Raw genomic sequence first — 18,403 nt, 5'->3', positions numbered from 1 at the left:
AAAAAATTTACATTGAACCAGCTCATTAGAGTTCTGGTTTTCCACTCTGCTCCAGTAAACTTGTCATTGTCAAGAGTGCTGTCTCCTAAGAGAAGCTATTACCTTTTTGTCAGCCTTACAGTATATAATCCTGCTTGCCATAGATGAAATACCAGTGTCCTAGCCCTTTCCACTTGGTCGTGCTGAGACCTTGCGGGGGAAAATGAGATTCTAGAATATAGAGCATTAGGCAACAGCCCATCTTTGGATGACAAGGGCATGGGTGAAATCTACAACAGTATTAATATTTTGGGAGGTAAGACTAGTCACAGGACAGTTTAATGGATCTCTCTTCAGTCACTAGATATCTTAAATCTTTCCAGTTTCATTAGTCATGGAGTATTGATCTTGGAAGAAATAACAGTATTTTATTAAAGAAATAGACGTAGCATCCCTAGAGGTTGTGTCTAAACTTTCAGGAAGTTTGAGTAGTTCCGAGGATAGGCCAGAACACTGCAAAATCAAGGGTTGATGACCCCAAATCTAAAATCCATTTGCATTAAATTCAAAATGGTGCTAGTACTCCCACAGTAGGGAGGGGAGGGATCCAGGGAAGGTGGTTCATATTCTGTTTAAGTTGAACTCCCCCCCCCCCCCCCCCAAAAAAAAAAAAAAAAAAAAAGATTTTTGGGTTCATAATTATTTGAGTCAGGGAATTCATCTCAGCTGAGATTCTGACACCAGTTTAACTCTGCTTCCCATACCCAATCCCACCCTCCATATGTAGGCCCACCCATACCTCTTAAGATTTATCTATTGTGATTTTAAAATCCTTAGGCAGGTAGAGTATCTTGCATGCCCTCTAAACACAGGTTCAATTCTCCTGTTCTCCAGATGTGGGGAAGAGAACGTAAGCTGTAGCCTTTCAAACATCAGGCGCTTTAGGACCTTGTAAGAAACCAAGAATCAAAGGCCTAAAATTAGACATACCCCCATGTGCTGGTCTCTGGGTGCAAACCAGGCTATTCTTGTAAATAGGCAGAGAATTGGAGGATTTGAATTTCCTGCTTCTTGGAATATTTTTGTATATTTCAATATTCTCATAAGCAAACTAAGGCAATGTAGTCTATATGAAATTACTGTAAGGTGGGTGCACAACTGGGTGAAAGATGGTATTCAAAGAGTAGTTACCAATATTTTGATGTCAAACTGGGAGAACATTGCTAGTGGGGTCCCACAGGGGTCAGTCCTGGGTCTGGTTCTATTCAGTATTTTCATTAAGGGCTTGGATAATAAAGTGGAGAGTATGCTGATGAAATTTGCAAATGACACCAAGTTGGGAGGGGGGTTGCAAGTACTTTGGAAGACAAGATTAGAATTCAAAATGACCTTGACAAGTTGGAGAATTGGTCTGAATTCAACCAGATGAAATTAATTAAGGACAAGTGCAAAATACTTAGAAAAAATCAAATGTACAACTACACGATGGGCTGAGTACTGGTGAAAAGGATCTGGGGGTTATAGTAGATCACAGATTGAATGAGTCAACAATGTGATGCTGCTGTGAAAAAGGCTACACTCATTCTGGGGTTTATTAACGGGAATGTTGTATGTAAAACATGGGAGATAATTGTCCTGTTCCATTCGGTACTGGTTAGGCCTCAGCTGGAGTACTGTGCCTATTTCTGGGCACCAGACTTTAGGAAAGATGGGGATAAACTGGAGAGTCCAGAGGAGAACAATAAAAATGATAAAACGTTTAGAATACCTGATCTATGAGGAAAGGATAAAAAAAACTGGTCATGTTTAGTCTTGAGAAAAGACAATTGGTGGGGAGCAGGGGAACATAAGAACTGGCGGGGGCATTGGGCTTGGACTGGAGCCTAAGCTCTGGGACCCTGCAAAGGTGGGGTGATTTTTTTGCCCCAGAACTTGAGCCCTGTGAGCGTGACAGCTGACCTGCGCCAACTGTAGCTGTCCCACAGGTCTTTTATCCCTTTTATGCCCTCAACCCATACCTAGGGGTTGAGGGCATGTCTTTCATGTACTGTGTCCCTACCAGTTTTTTTGGAAGAGAGAGCTGCGGTAAGTTGATGGTTCTTGAATCACAGAGGGGCTCTCCTGCATTACGAACCTCTACAGTCACATTGGTGTCTTGCTGTCTTTATTCTTTTCTGAGTGCTTTGGTTTGCAGTCAGTTGCATTTGCTCTACATCTTTCCTCTAAAAGATGCTTGCAGCCCTTTACAAGCTTTACTGTTAACATGAAGGAGAGCCTGTGCTGAAGAAAGGGGACTAGGAGGCAGGAGCCCTGGATGCAGACCATGTAATCTTGGATAAAAAATTTAACCTTTGTAAAATTGGGCAAACTCTTACCTCGTCCTCTTGGTTGTAAAGTACATTGAGATCCTTCAATGGAATGTGCTATGAGGGTATAAAGGTCATTGCCTGGTTCCATAACACCACCCCCTCTAGTGAATGTGGCAGCTATTGAAGTATTTAATAACTCATAGCATCAAGAATACAGTTTGAGGGGAAGGGAATAATACTGAATACTGTAAATCGGGGGTGGGCAAACTTTTTGGCCTGAGGGCCACATCTGGGTATGGAAATTGTATGGTGGGCCATGAATGCTCACAAAATTGGGAGTTAGGGAGCGAGGGCTCCAGCTGGGGGTACGGGCTCTGAGGTGGGTCCAGAAATGAGTTCAGGGTATGTGAGGGGGCTCCGGGTTGGGGTGCGGGTAGGGCGGTGAGGGCTCCGGCTGGGGGTGGAGGCTCTGGGGTGCAGGAGGGTAAGACCAAGGGTTCGGAGGGCGGGAGGAGGTCAGGTGTGCAGGCTCTGGCGGTGCTTACCTTAAGCAGCTCCTGGAAGCAGCAGCATGTCCTTCCTCTGGCTCCTACATGGAGGCACAGCCAGGCGGCTCTGCACTGCCCTGTCCGCAGGTGCCATCCCTGCAGTTCCCATTGGCACCATTTGCTGGCCAATGGGAGCTGCAGGGGCGGCACTTGGGGCGGGGGCAACGTGCAGAGGCCCCTGGCTGTCCGTATACGTAGGAGCTGGAGGGGGGACGTGACACTGCTTCCGGGAGCTGTGCAGAGCAAGCCTCTGACCAACGTTCCCTCTAATTTTTGGCAGGCTGCATGCGCAAAAAATTTCTCCTGCAAATTTTTGTGCGCGTGGTGTTTCGTCGTGTGCACGGGGTTTGGGATCTATGTACACGCACACAGCTTAGAGGGAACAGTGCCTCCGACGCCACTCCTGGGCAGGAGCTCGAAGGGCCAGATTAAAATGTCTGAAGGGCCCGATGCGGCCTCCAGGCTGTAGGTTGCCCACCCCTGCTGTAAATCAAAAACTGCCAGGGTACTACTATAGGAAATAACTACTCAAGTTGGAATTTTGACCGCAGCGTGGAGTGTTCATCTATGTACTTTTGAAGTATGAGATTTTAATAATCCCAACTAGCCAATGCTCATTTTCTTATCCACAATTATTATTTTGAATAATATTTTGTATATTTGAAACTTACGTCCATGAACACGATTTTGTAAATTGTTGCTATCTTTTTTACAAAAGTTCCTAGCATACTCTGATGTCACAGTCCACACCTTCAAAAGCATGCATCAGGCCACCTAAAATCATGGTTGGCTTGAACATCACAAGATTAAAAATAATAGGTTGGGGGTTCTTTTTATGTGCTTTTAGGTAGACTCAATGAACTCACATTTTCCAGTTTTTTGTTTATTCTGCCCTCAGCTGGGCTGGAAATTTATTTTAAAGGGAAACTGAAATTCTCCCATATGCCGCTAGAAGCTAGGGGTATAAGAAAAGTTGGTAATACTGAAAAACATTAGTTTTGCAGTTATTGCATTATTTTGGACTACTACTATACAAAAGTGTGCAGAGAAAGTTTATTATCCCATCCATACAAACCTGAGATGGCTTTGAGCCGTAGCTCCCGAAAGCTTATGCTCAAATAAATTTGTTAGTTTCCAAGGTGCCATAAGTACTCCTTTTCTTTTCAACCTCCGGTGGCTGCAATATTTGGTTTCAGACATAGGAGGCTGGACAATCCTGCAACCCTTTCCGAGGCAAAATGCCAGATCTCCCTTGGAGCTTCACCTAAAGGATTCCACAATTAGGGGTGAAGCTTGGGTTTCTTCCCTTCAGTCCACTGGAGCATGGAGACCATAGACTATCGGGGTTGGAAGGGACCTCAGGTCATCTGGTCCAATTTTTGCCCCAGCTCCCTAAATGGCCCCCTCAAGGATTGAACTCACAACCCTGGGTTTAGCAGGGCAATGCTCAAACCACAATGGGGGTGGAGTTATTTAACTGGCTCAGGGGTTCTCTGCACCCCCTTCCTTGAGGACTTTTCACCCCTCCCCTCCCCATTCAGCCTGAGTGTGGGCACGGGTGTTATGGGGCTAGCTCAGAGACTGCCCCCCCCCCCATTTACCCACTGTGTGTGGGGGGGGGGGCGTTCCTATAGGGCTGGCTCAAGGATTGTCCCCCCCCCCCGCATTTCCCCACGGGGGGGTTAGTTATGTGGCTGGTTCAGAGAGTGCACCCCTCCCCCCATACACCCTGTGTAGGAGGGGGCGGCTATGGGCCTGGCTCAGGGATTGCGCCCCCCCTATTTACCCGGGGGGGGCGGGGGTTGGGGATTGTTCCCCCCCTTCACCCTCTGGGTGGGTCAGAGGCCCAGTGCGCAGGCCACGCAGCTGCGCGGTGACGTCATCGTGTCACGCACCCAGCGTCTCCCCTTCGCCAGGTAACCGGGGATTCGGGGAAGCGGCAGCGGCGCCTGGAGCCGGAGGAGAGAGAGAGAGAGAGTGAGTGAGTGGGGCGGGGGGGTCTCCGTACAGCCCCCCCCCCCGCCGTGTTCCCTGCGGGGCGGGCTCTCCCCCCCCCGCCTGCGCTTCATCTCCGACCCCCTTGTCCCCGCTCAGCGCGCTGGGTGCCCCGCCCCCACATTGGGCGCCCCCTTCCCCCCGCTGTGTGCCTCCCTGTCCTGTCCCCGCCCCCTTGTCCCCGCCCCTTCCCCCCTCAGCGCCCCGCCCCCTTGTCCCCGCCCCTCAGCCCGCTGGGTGCCCCGCCCCCACATTGGGCGCCCCCTTGTCCCCGCCCCTCCCCCCTCAGCGCGCTGGGTGCCCCGCCCCCCGGTTGTGCGCCCCCTTGTCCCCGCCCCTTCCCCCCCCCGTTGTGTGCCTCCCTGTCTTTTCCCCGCCCCCTTGTCCCCGCCCCTTTCCTTCTCCTCCCCCCATTGTGTTCCCCCTTGTCCATGCCCCTTTCCTTTCTCCTCCTCAGCGTGCTGGGTGCCCCCCCCCCCTTATCTCTACCCTTTCCCCGCGTACTGGGTGCCCTCTGCCCTTTCCCTGCCCATAGCTGTCCCTGCCTCTCTCCCCGCAGCTTGTTGTGTGCACCTTCCCCCTGTTCTTTCCCTGCCCACAACTGTCCCTTCTCCCGTGCACTGGGTGCCCCCTGCCCCCTATACCTCTCCTGCCCGCTGCTGCCCCTTCCCCAGAGCGCATGGTGCATCCCGCTCAGTGCTGTCCCCCTGGGCTCCTACCCCTGCTCGGAGCCCAGCTTGCTTTTGCAGGGTTGGACAGTGTGAGCCACTGCTGTCATGGGCCTCTCACCCCATCTTGCTCTTTTTGATTGAGGGAAGCTTCTGCCTGTCCCCTTTTATTCTAGAGAGACAAGGCAAGTGAGGTAATCTCTTATATTGGACCAACTTCTGTTGGTGGAAGGGACAAGCTTTTGTGCCTCATAGAGCTCTTGTTCAGGTCTGGAAAAGGTAGCCACAATGTCTAAGGGCATGTCTTCACTAGCAACGTTAAAGCGCTGCTGCGGCAGCTCTTCAGCGTGGCTTGTGTAGTTGCAGCTACCAGCGTTGGGAGCGCTGTCTACAGTGCCCCTTTACAGCCCTGAAACTTGTAGCGCTCAGGGGGGTGTTTTTTCACACCCCTGAGCAAGAAAGTTGCAGCACTGTAAAGTGCCAGTGTAGTCAAGCCCTAAGCTAAATATAAGGTGGGACAGGTTATTAAGCATAGGAGATTCACAGGTGGTGTAGGAAACTACTTAAAGTGAAGTGGGTAATTAACATCTTTGCAGTTATAGGACAAAGGAGGGTTAGTAGGCGGCACAGCGTGTTACAAATTGTTGTAATGGGCCATAACACCAATGTTTCTGGTCTGTCCAGGGTTTTTAAGTGTCCAGCAGAGTTATGAATTTAAGTTCCCAGGCTCATCTTGTGAAGGTGTTGTGCGGGTTTCCTTAAAGGATGAGGACTGAGAGAGCTGATATCGCATGATCACTTTGTGAAAAGTGTTTGCCTGTGGGTGATAGGGTGTTATTGTCTTTTATCATTTTTCTGTGTGAGTTCATGTGAGAGCAAAGTCTCTTTTCACCCACGTTGTTGATGGGGCATTTGATGCACTGGGTAAGGTATACAACACAGGCCTATCACAACATGTGGGACTCATGGGTCCTGAAAGGTGTGTTTTGGGAGGGGGGTTGATCATCATAGCAGTGAAGATATGTCTGTAGGTTTTGCATATGTTCTGGCAGGGTCTGGTGCTGTTTTTAGTTGGTGTGTTCTGGTCTGTGAGGAGCTTGCTTCTGATAGGTGAGCTTAGCAAGATTGGGGGGTTGTTTGAAGGTCAGAAGAGGGGGTTTGGGAAAGATTTCATGCAGGATGTGGCCTCCATCAAGTATGCATTGTAGTTATTTGATGATACCCTGTATCTCGCTTGGAGTGGTAGGTGACAGCTAGGAGTGTGTGATCAGTGGAGGGTTTTTTTTCCCCCGAGTTTGAAGCAGGTTCTCCCTGGTATTTGGACGGCCCATTCCATGATGTCATCTGCTTCTCTGGTGGAGTGTCCTTGTTTAGTGAAGGCTGTTTTAAGTGTGTTAAGGCAAGGGTTCTCAACCTTTTTCTTTCAGAGTCACCCCCTCGCCCCAAACATGCCAAAAAAAACTCCATGGCCCACCTGTGCCACAACAACTGTTTTTCTGCATCTAAAAGCCAGGGCCAGTGTTAGGAGGTAGCAAGAAGGGCAGTTTCCAAGAGCCCCATGACACAGGGGGCTCCACAAAGCTAAGTTGCTCAGGCTTTGGCTTCAGCCCTGGGTGGCAGGGCTTGAAGCCCCAGGCTTCAGCCCCATTCGGTGGGTTTTGGCTTTCTGCCTCGAGCGCCCGCAAGTCTAATGCAGGCCCTCCTTGGTGGACCCTCTGAAACCTGCTCATGGCTCCACAGGGGGCCCCGGACCACTGGTTGAGAACCACTGTGTTAAGATATATATTCTGGACTTTGGTGCGTATTCTATGGTATCTGGGTGCCTGGCTGTAGATAACAAATTTCTTGTTGTGTCTGGGATGATAACTGAATCTGTGGAGGTAAGTGTGGTGATCTGTGGGCGTCTTGTATATAGTTTTCTGTAGGTTTCCATTGTTGAAGCTGATCATGGTGTTCAGAAAGTTGATGCTGGCATGTTCTAGAGAGAGTCTGATGGTTGGGTGTTGGTTGTTGAAGTGGTGGTAGAAATCCATGAGGGAGTTTAGGCCATCTGTCCAGAGGATGAAATATCATCAATGTATATTAGATATAGCATTAGTTTTGCAGTGAATTTTTCCAGAAATTCTTCCTCAATGTGGCCAGGGAGAGGTTGGCATATTGGAGAGCCATCCTAGTACCCATGGCTGTTCCCATGGTTTCGCCAAAGTGTTAATGTAAAGGTGTTATGGGTGAGGATGAAATGGATTTCAGATAGTGTATAGCTATCCTCTCGGTGGTGAAGAGATTGTGATGGATGTCATGTTTAAGGATTTCACTTCATTTTTTTTTCCCCCCGGAGCAGTTGATATTATGATTAAGTAAGTTTGTGTGGGTTTGTCCACTGGGGAGCGGCCAGACTTTTTTCTTGTAACTGTCAGTGGGGACGATATATACTGTATTCTGGACGCTGAGACACTGCAGCAGTTCTATTTTTATAAAGCTTCCTTTGTGTATCCCCTGCAAGATAATGATACTTATACAGCATCTTTAATCTGAGGGGCCTTACAAAGGGGGATGAGTGTTTTTATCCCCATTTTACTGATGGGGAAAACTGAGGAGCAGGACAAGTGAGTGAGTTGCCCAAGGTCATGCACCAAATCAATAGCAGAATTAGGACTCAGTCAGAAGAATTAGGAGTCAGATATTCCTATTCCCAGCTACTTGCTTAACAGTTGTGTAACATGCTGTGTACCTTTCTGTTGCTATTCTCTCTGGGAAATTATTAAACATTTGTATTATGGTAGGACCTAGACACACTAAACAGCATTGGGGCCCCATTATGTGAGGTTCTGTACAGCTAGAACTGGATGAAGTATTTGAACAAAACTGGTGAAAAATGCAGGTTACATAGAAACATTTTGCAAATTTATGTGAATTTCACTTACTTGTTTCAGTAGCGGTGGGTGGGAAGCCTTTTAAAAAAAAAAACACCTCAAAATCAGAATGTTTTGTTTTGACATTTTTTAAATAAAATGTTTTGGTTTTTTATTTAAAATGACTTTCCTTTTAGAAATTTCCTCTAATTTTATTTTTTTTAAATTTAAAAGCTTGAAATCAAAACTAAATGTTTAGTTTGGCCTGAAATGATTTTTCCCTATTTTTTTTTGAATCGCCAGAGAACAGTAATCTGTTGTTTGTACAGCTGCAGTACTGCTGTAGGGTAAGGGTCCTTACCCTGTGGAACTTGTAGTCTACCAAATATTGTACTGCATATCCACCTCTGTGAAATATCTTTTCTAAAGTTTTTTTTAAATGGTTTGTTCAGATATTTCTGAACCTGTTTGGGGAAAATTCACCTTGCAAAACTTGCTGTCACTGTGGCGGAGCTTCTTAAAGTTAATTCATACAAAACCTTTGCGCTCTAATCTTTCAACAGTCAGCAGAGCTACCTAGGTTTTGATGTGTGCAACTGGAGACATGCTGTATAGAATGGAACAAGAGCAGTAACTCATTTGCGGGAAAGGCTTATTGTGGAGACAACTCATTTGCTTTGCCTTCTTAAAACAATTGTCTTGCTCTCATTTTCAGGATATTTTTAATTTCACGAACTTGGAGTAGCATTACAAATCTGGATTCCATGTCTTTTCTTGTAAGTAACCCAGAACGAATTAGGGTGAGTGTTAGCTTCTAGCATTATTCCAAAAAGCAACTGGTTTTGTAAATCTTTCCATACACACGGAGATAAGCTCTGATTCTGCAACAGTTTGTGTGGGGTGGAGCCCATCCCATTGACTTCCTTGGAGCTCCAAAGGGGCCTGCCTGCACAGTTCTTGTTGCAGGATTGGGACCATACTCTATCTTGTTGCTGGAGAACTAGATTTTTAATTAAATACAATTATTTTGATGTATGAGAGAGAGTTACTTTTAAAAGGTATGTATCTGTGAGCTAGATGTGTTGCCAAATGCTTATTATGTGCATTTAGCTCAGTGTTCATTCTCTTTAGATAGTGCTAATTGTTGAATACATCTTTTTTCTGTTTATGTATTATACAAAATGATTTTATCACTTATTGTTTTATAATGTACAGAAATTGCAGAAAAAACAAATGCTGAAACTTAACTGAGTTGATGGTACCTTTGAAAGAGAGATGGAGGAAATGTCTTGAAACTTAACTAAATTGACAGTGTCTTTTAATTTATATTTTGTATATATTAAAGTGTCTTTTAAACTTAAAATGAAGTCCTTTTTTTTTTTTAATGTTTCCTTTTAAATGCTGGAATTCCATAACAAAGCTGTTGTGTATAGCACTTAAACAGGAAGTAAACTAAGTAGTGAAGATACATTGTTGAGAATGAAATGTGCAGAGGATGACAATACACTTTAAAAAGGCTTTTTAATATAAAGCAACAGTAACGCAGTTAAGGAAATGTATTTATTTATGATTGGAAACCTGGTGTCCCTTAAGGTTCATAAGTCAGCAGCAAAGTGTGTGTGTGTGTGACAGAAGAGAATCTCTGACGTGATCACTGTGAATGGTGTAAAAATGACCCTTTTGAAATTTTAACGTCATTCACATTGTGCTAAATACTGATACAATGAAATCCTGCTTACTTTTCAATTGAATGTGGACTTTTTCTCATACCAGCCTTCTTCAAATAGAGGTAGTTTAACATAAATGTAAGTAAACGTGTTGATTGCTTCAGCAAGCTGACCAAGATTTTTGCCATAAATGAGTAGTAAAATGACTAATATTTACTGAGCGTTAACAGTGTACTCAGTACTATACAAGCTTATGATGACATAGTCCGTGCCCCCAGGATTTTAGTTTATTTCTAATATCTAATCTATCTTGATGTGAATCGAAAATTGAACTGAGTGGATAGAGATCGTGTCACAGCAGCCTTTATGGTGCTCTGAGTTTTAAACATTGTTTGACTTAGTTTCTTCCAGAACATGAAAGCATAACAGTTTATCAGTTGTCTGTTACTGTTTAAATATTAATATTTACAGCTACTGAATGAATTTTAGCTCATTTCCCCTCATTGCAAAGGAGACACATGTTAGAATGGTCGGAGTGATCTATATGATTCTGTTTTGGTTGACATAAAATAAAAATGGATGAGCTGTGGAATATGTCTAGAGGAAATAACTAATTGGCTTTGGACTTTCTTCTCTAGCGGTGGGTGTCCGAAAAGTTCATTGTAGAAGGCTTGAGAGAATTTGAACTGTTTGGAGGTAAGTACTCCATTCGTTAGACGCTTCAGTAGAAATCTTTTACTTTAAACTTGAAAGCACCCATTAGTGTGGTATAAGTAAATGTGCTACATGAATGAAGAAATTGGTTTATAGCACTGTCTTCAAATTGGCCAACAAAAGTAAACTTAAAAGAAAAAACTTAGATTTTGTACAGCAGTTCATTTTAAAGTCAGTAGTAGTACAAACTTCAGAACCTTGTAATGCAGTAAATTAGTGCAGTCTGGTCTTTCCTGAATAACCATTTTTTTCCTCTGTTAAATACAGATTTTGAACTTGAAAAAGATAATTACAGAAAGTGAAAATTTTCCAAATGTTTTGTTGCTGAGTCTAGTTAAAATAAAGTATTAAAGCTGATAGAAGAGAAGCCTTTAAGTGTAACTGTGGTCAGTAAAGTAACTATGTAAATATGGTGCCACCTTACACAATAGATCTGCTCCTTGAGTATCTTTGAATTGGGCCTGCTGACTTCACTGGCAAAAAAAAGTTTTAAAACAGTAACACTTTAGCTTTCCAGGGTTGAGACAACAGTGTAAACTGGATTTTAATCTGCTACTTTCATCATTTGCAAAATTGTCAGCTAAATTCTGATGGCAGAATCTTTGTGACAGACGATGTAAAAGAAGCTAGCTAGATGATTAGATCCCAGGTGGAATTAGTAGTTAGCAAAATCTTCCATTTGACTTGTAAATTCTGCAGATTTGCCTTTCCACATTGAGTTTTGTAGTTATGTTGAACCCCATTTCAGATAAAAGAAAAGAGAGACTAACAAATTTATTTAAGCGTAAACTTTCGTGAGCTAAATAAATTTGTTAGTCTCTCAGGTGCCACAAGTACTCCTTTTCTTTTTGCAGATACAGACTAACACGGCTGCTACTCTGAAACCATTTCAGATGGGGTTTCTAGCAAACCTTTTTTACACTATGTCCATTCTCACCATGGTTACAAACTTAGTCTCTAAGGTGCCACAAGTACTCCTTTTCTTATTACCATGTTTGGAAGCTATGCATGGTTTTGGCTAGCACTGTTTTTTAAAATTAATCCCTGCCTAAAACCAGTCACTGAAAACAGTTTAGCTGCAGCAGTTTTCAGACGTGTTTAAGGATGGGTCTACCAGAATCTTTTTTTCAAACCTAGCTGTAGCTAGTATCTTTTTGCTCCTGATGTGGATGGTGGTTTTTTGCAGTGGCTCTTCTGACTTAACTGCACTTCTAGGAAGAAAATACATTTAAAAAATATCTGCATGTTTTAATGTACAAATCTGATTAGAAACTTTGCCCTGAAATGAAGCTGTTAAACGAAAATTCATCCCAATATTAAGAGCACTGTTTCATTTGATTTCAGTGTGAATTGTACTTGCTTATACCAGGGCTAAATTTGGACCATTTTATCTAAGCCCCTAGTTACACAGAAATCTTGTTATAAGTGTCCTTGTCGAAATGTGGATTTTTGTTACCTCGGGAAATTTGGAATTATGTAGAATTTAACTGCCACTTTCTTCACGGGTTGCATTCCTCATTAAACTTCCAAAATAGCTTATCCCAAATATTTAAATCCATCAGATGTATTAATCTATTTCTTTTTAAACAATGAGTTTAAGTTCACAATCTAAAAACAAAACAAATCTCCCTAACCTAAGGCTAATTGAATCTGTGTAACTTTTAGAATTGGGTTTCTTGATATGTTTTCTAATGTCTGTTACTTACTGTTATGATGTTAATTGTAAGTTAAAGATTTTGCCTGGGAATATATCCTTATACCTATCCAGTACCTAAACTATGGTTTGAGGGTATTTAATTTATTTATTTTTCATAAATATATATATTCAAACTATGTTTTGAATGGGTATTTGTTGAAGAAAACATGGTGAACAATTAATTTCTTTACTCCAGAGCAGCCTCCGGGTGACTCTCGGAGAAAAGTAAGTGATTTTTGCAGGCTGTGGTGCTGTGGTCCATTGCATGGAGATTATTCCTTGTGGAAGTTTGATTTTCTTTCTACCTTATTTATACTTCATCTGTATATTTAGCTTTACATGTGTGAAAACAAGTTTCACCCTGGAAAGGAGATTTTGGTGTGTGGTTTTGAAGCTGTTGCATGTGACGTTTTAGCTGTAAATCTGAGATTTAATTCCTTAGGCTCATGTTTTCAAAAGTGGTTCTGAAAACAGGGCCCAAATTGTCTCAGGTTGGGCATTCAAAACCAGTCCCCATTTTTTTAAATAATTTGATTTCCTTTCTCTTCTCTATGCCACATCTGCAAAAGAGACCCCAGCATCAAACTGAGAATTAGATAATCTTCAGTTTCAAATGGGACTTCACCTTCTGCTGAAAACCCATTGGCATAGCTGTTTGACTCCCTTCAGAGCCCACAGGAACAGTCTTAAGCCTTCAACAGGTGCTGCTATCTGCTTAGAGAAATCTTTTCTGCTTGAGGACTAATTCCCTACAGAGCTATGAAATGGCCATCTAAAAATACGTAGTGTAGTCCAAAACAGGACAGTTTGAATCTTTACCTGTAATCTATGTCATATTCATGGTTCCGATTAAAGCGCCAGTGGTGTACAGTGTAGACATAGCCTAAATGGGAGGCTATTCTGGGCTTTTAGACATCTTTGCGGTATTGATGCTGACTTTCTTTCATTTAAAACAAATCTTATTCCCCTAGATAGCTGTAGAAACAAGGCAATAGTTAGTTAATCAGGGAAAGGAAATTTTTGTAGTTTGAGTCAAAAGTGAGCAAGAGAAACTTGGGAAGTAAAAAACAAAACCAAACCACCTATCTTCCACCAGGCATTGAATCCAAAATATAATCCACCGGAGTTAGATTCGGCAAATGCAAATCATTGCTGGCATTGCATAGCTCTGGTTTCCTAATGGCATTGACAGTACAATTATCTTTCAAAAACTAATTTCCTTAAACATATGTCCAATTTAAAACCTAACCAAAAGGCCTGAAATGTTAGCCCTTAGTGAATGTCATACTTCATGCAGCTAATCCCACGTTTCTTCATTTTACAGCTTTCATGATTTTTAACTGTACACCAAAAGTTATCCTGTGTGAAACTCTCGAGGAGCTTTTTTGCAATATTTCATAAATAACATTTCAGTTTAACTTCTTTTTAATTTTTTTTTTAATCTCATACAGTGTTTAACTTTTGAGTAGAGCCCCTTCTGCATAATGTGGTTAGTTGTAGAGTTTTCAAACTCAATGTTTATCTGCAGAGAGGTGAATCAAGGTCTCTAATGTACTGAATTATTGCTAAAGGGAGCAGATGATATGTTCTATTTTGGTTGAAACAGCCTGCACCATAGTTAAAAAATAACGTGTTAGATTTATTTCATTTTTTTGCATGTGTTGGCTTCTGCTAAATTTGGAGTGCATTGTATTAAAGCAAACCACCTACATAATGCACAGTTTCAGAGCAGCTGTCATTGCTGCAGAATAATTTTCATTTTCTTGGTGGTGCCTTTCTGCTTCACAGGACTCCATCTGCCTCTGTTTCTTTCCTGTCAGTCCTGCCATTGACAGGGGTGAGTGGAGATGATGGAAAATGTAATGAACTTGGCATTAACTGTGAAAGTCAGAATTGGTAGGAATATTTAATGGAAATCTAGAAATAAGAATGGGTAGCAGCCTTCAATTCATAGCCAAATGATAGTGTTGTGTGACATAGTGGGTAGAGCAAAAGATTTGGAACTGTTGGGATTCTAGATTCCAATCATGGCTGAGCCAGAGATTAGCTTTTACCTCTTTGTGCTTCAGTTGCATGAGCTGAAATAATATAGTGCCTTTCACTGAGGTTATTACAAAAATTAAACCTTGTCCTCTCTCTCATTGGGGTAGGCATTATCCCCATTTTACAGATGGGAAAAGGGAGGTATAGTGTGTCTGTATAACAGAGCTTGGATTAGAACCCAGGGGTCTTGACTCCCAGTTCCATTCAAGAGAAAAATAGAAAGCTTATAGAAAACTAGATGCTTCATCTGAACTGAGGCTAATTTATGGTAGGAAACAAACTTTCAGTGGCCAAGGATAGTGGACTCAATGACCTGATGGATCTTTCCCATCTCCAACTTTAGTGATTCTACAATTCCTGACATAGGGGAAATCTTCCATCATTTTGATGCATTAATTCAGCACTGATTGCCCTAGACACCGAGGATAAGAGATTTTAAGAATTCTTTTTTAATTTTTCAAGGTTAAAATGATCTAAGGGTTACATGCCCCAAATAATAATTTGTATTTTGATAACTCTAGTTAGCTTACATTTTAAAATGTGCAGATAATTTGAACAATTCAGATTCCTCAGTTTCTATTAGTGACGGTCACTCTTGGCCTGTTCATTGATGTGAGGTTTTGAGTTCCAAGCAGGTGTTGGATCAAGCTAGTATTTGGTGGTGCCATTAGTTTCTTCAGTATTTCAGCTTTTTTTTAATTTTAAACTAAGCTTCCAGACCTTTGATACAATGTTGTCTTGAAGTATGTAGGCTGACTGAAACGATAGGTCTCTGAGGTTTATACTCTCCCCTTCCCCTCAAACAGAGTGTTGACTCTGATATCCAATAATGCCATTGTTGTCTACTGGTTCACTGTCGATCATCTTAGCAGAAACAACCAGCCATTCTGGAATTATGAGCAGAGCTTGAATACCGTACTACCATCCTTTTTTTTTTTTTTCTTTCTTTTTTTTTCCCTTCGTCTGATTCCCGATATCAAGTAAACTTCCACCACTGATCTCTTTACTCTAATTTGAAGTGTCAAATCTGTTTGGTTCTGGTTTGGTTGAAACACGACTTTAACCTTTGAAACGTTTTAGTCCCAATTTGTTTTTCCTGTTCGAATGGCAGGTGTGAAATTGCCCGTTCTGTAGCTTCCCCTCTTGACCATTAGTTTATCAGCAGCTGGAAGTATAATCTCATATATACCTAGTGGCCCAGTGTCTGATCTCACACAGGGTATATAATCTATACAATCAGCCTACATCTTGTGAATGCATTGCAGTAGGTTTTACAAGCTACAGCCTATTCACCCATGTTCCTAAAATTAGAATTGGAGCCCTTAGCATTTCTCTAGTAAGAGTGTATTTACATATAAATGTACTGCCTTGCCATGTGGCCAAAACACAGATGAGTGAGTGCACAGTAGATGCGTTCTTTTTCATTTCTCTTCAGTGCCCTTGGAGACTTCTGGCAAACTTTTACCCTTTGCTAAACTGTCTCTTCCCGCTTAAGAGTAAACTGCTGGTTTCCTTGCCTCCCAGTGCTTTAATTGTGGTAGAAAAATTGGGATCATATGTTCATGTAACTAACATAATCATCAAAGAATGTTGAAGTTTTCCAAAAGCTGTGTTGTTGCCTGCAACTTTCTAGGGATTCTGCCTTTCTAGCCAGCATAATTGTTTCAGAAGCTGTCAGTTAGTCTCTAGTTTGTCCCAGCCAAGTTTTTATGCCAAATCGGATTTTCTTAAGACTTCTTCAGACTCGAGTCTAAAACTGCGTTAAGCCATAAATGAAGATAAGTTTGGTCTAAACCTAATTCCTAGTGGACGCTTATCCATCTTGCCAAAGCTTCAGTCAGTTTGCCACAGGTTCTAGCTATCTGCTTAAGAGAGCCCCACAATTGGAACACGAGCACTGCAGGTTTAATAGAATTGTGAGCCAGAGTCTCCAGAACTGGGGGAATAGGTGGTGGAGCTTCGGCTTGGGATGGAGGTGCATTAACAGAGCCTAGAACTGTAATATTAGAGAATGCGGCACTCAGTAATGAGGTGGCCTTGTAGATCTGTGGGAAGTGAGGCCAGGACGGGAATAACAGAGGGCATTGCGGGTTAGAACTAAGGTATGTGGATGGGGTTGGGAAGCTTATGTATCCAGTTTCAGAACATTAAAATCATTTTCCAAATTCATGCATAACATTTTAAAGAGAACTCCATTTTCTAACACATAAGTGGTGTCAGCTGTTAATGTTAGGGTGTTGAAAAAAACTTTTTTGTCTTTAGAACCAGTGGATTCAGGATGCTTCTAGGACCCCTTTACTTCTCAGTAGTGTACTTATCAGCTGTTGCTTAAAGAAGCAAGTATTTAATATTTGCATCAAGAATGCTTTAAAAACAATCATTAGGAGATGGAGTAGGTTTTGTTTTAAATAAGTTATAACTAAAGTGTTCAGAATATATTTTAGCAGCGGTTTTCTAACTTTAGAAACCCAAGGACCCCCATTTTGATTTAAAATTTTTTGCGGACCCTGAAGCCTCCCGTTCAGCCCCAGGCCCCACCTCTTCCTGCCCCTGCTCCACCACTGCCCCTCCTCTTCCCCACCTCTTTCTGCCCCCTCCCCGGAGCACACCCCATCCCCGCTCCTCCCCCTCCCTCCCAGCGCTTCCTGCACTCCGCTGAACAGCTGTTCCCTGGTGTACAGGAGGCACTGGGAGAGAGGGGGAGGAATTGATCAGTGGGCTGGTGGCCCTGGATATGATTCCGCCCCCCTCCCCCAAGCGTGCTCCATCCCCGCTCCTCCCTCCCAGCACCTCCTGCATCCCGCTGAACAGCTGCTCCCGGTGTGCAGGCAGTGCGGGGAGGGTGGGGGGGGAGTTGAGTTGATCAGCGGGGCCTGCAGACCCCCTGGAGCACCCTTGCAGGCCCCCAGGGGTTCGCAGACCCCAGTTGGAGAAACAATTAGGGCTTATCTACATTATGGAGCTTTTTTGTCAGAATAGCTACAGTATGCTTGCAAAAGCCCCCTAGTGGAGATGCAGCATATAGCAGCCACAGGAGTTCTGCCAGCATAGCTGCACCGTTTCCCCAAAGGACATTAGCTATACCGACCAAAAGTACGCTTCTGCCAATGTAATTGCTCTACACCAGGGGCTTTGCCGGCACGGGTGTATTGACTAGGGTGTGAGATTTTTTTTCACACTCCTAGCTGACATAGTTATGCCAACAGAACTTTGTAGTGTAGACCAAGCCATAGTGTGGATATGGTTAGAATAGCCTCTTGTTACTTAATAGCTCTTTGTCATTGCATCATACCTCCTTCCTTCAATGACCGAAACAAGTTTGTGTTTCCACTTCCATTGCAGCTACGAGAAAATGAGTTGTGTTTTGTTTTTTGTTTTTTTTCCCTGCTGCATGCATCAGTAGCAAAATTGTCAGGAAAGTCTGATTGTAGAGTATTTATGGCTGGTGATCTGAGACAGAAAGAACACGCCTGGGTTTCCAGTTCCCAGATGGAGTTAGTGTTTCTGGCAAATTAGGAAAAATTCACCTAATTCAAAGTTGACATAAAATGAACAGATTTGGTCTGTCTGTTGCAGAGAGAGAAATCTGGAGCCTCCCTGTGTCACTCATCTAACTATAAGCGTAACTGAAGGACAAAATACACTGCAATAATGGAATATGCCTGAACACTGTGTATAGACTTTTCTTGCTCCTCTGAAACCCCCCACCAAGGAGAATTAGAATTCAACTGTGCTGCCAACGCTGCCAGAGATTGTGCATATCAAATCATCTGTCAGTTTTTGTGACAGGCTCCTGTAATGCAACTCGGACTGTAATGCCTCTGTATTGAATTGCACAGCTTGTTTTTAATCAGTTTTAAGCATGAGTCAGCATGAACAGAGAAGAACATTTCTCTTTTCAGCTTGTGCATATGGATATGGCAGGGAGCTCT

General features: G+C 43.0%; 1 protein-coding gene across 24 annotated transcripts in view; it reads left to right on the top strand.

The window, feature by feature from the left end:
* The first annotated feature begins 4,678 nt into the window (after window positions 1–4,678).
* Window positions 4,679–18,403, top strand: part of STRADA (STE20 related adaptor alpha) — a 27,444-nt gene continuing 13,719 nt past the window's right edge. Inside the window, exons 1-5 of one of the 24 annotated variants that reach the window (XM_037886911.2) lie at window positions 4,740–4,821; window positions 6,757–6,758; window positions 9,067–9,127; window positions 10,657–10,714; window positions 12,625–12,653. In XM_037886911.2, coding sequence (XP_037742839.1) covers window positions 9,116–9,127; window positions 10,657–10,714; window positions 12,625–12,653 — 99 coding nt within the window. In that variant the 5' untranslated portion in view covers window positions 4,740–4,821; window positions 6,757–6,758; window positions 9,067–9,115. Of the gene's footprint in view, window positions 4,822–5,286; window positions 5,694–6,756; window positions 6,759–9,066; window positions 9,152–10,656; window positions 10,715–12,624; window positions 12,654–12,997; window positions 13,130–18,403 lie in introns of those variants that run through there. The other 23 variants (XM_043536599.1, XM_037886910.2, XM_037886905.2 and 20 more) reach the window with 23 other exon arrangements.

This window comes from Chelonia mydas, chromosome 27 (assembly GCF_015237465.2).
Source record: "Chelonia mydas isolate rCheMyd1 chromosome 27, rCheMyd1.pri.v2, whole genome shotgun sequence".
NCBI classification, from domain to species: Eukaryota; Metazoa; Chordata; order Testudines; family Cheloniidae; genus Chelonia; species Chelonia mydas.
This window is presented reverse-complemented; position numbering and strand designations above follow the sequence as displayed.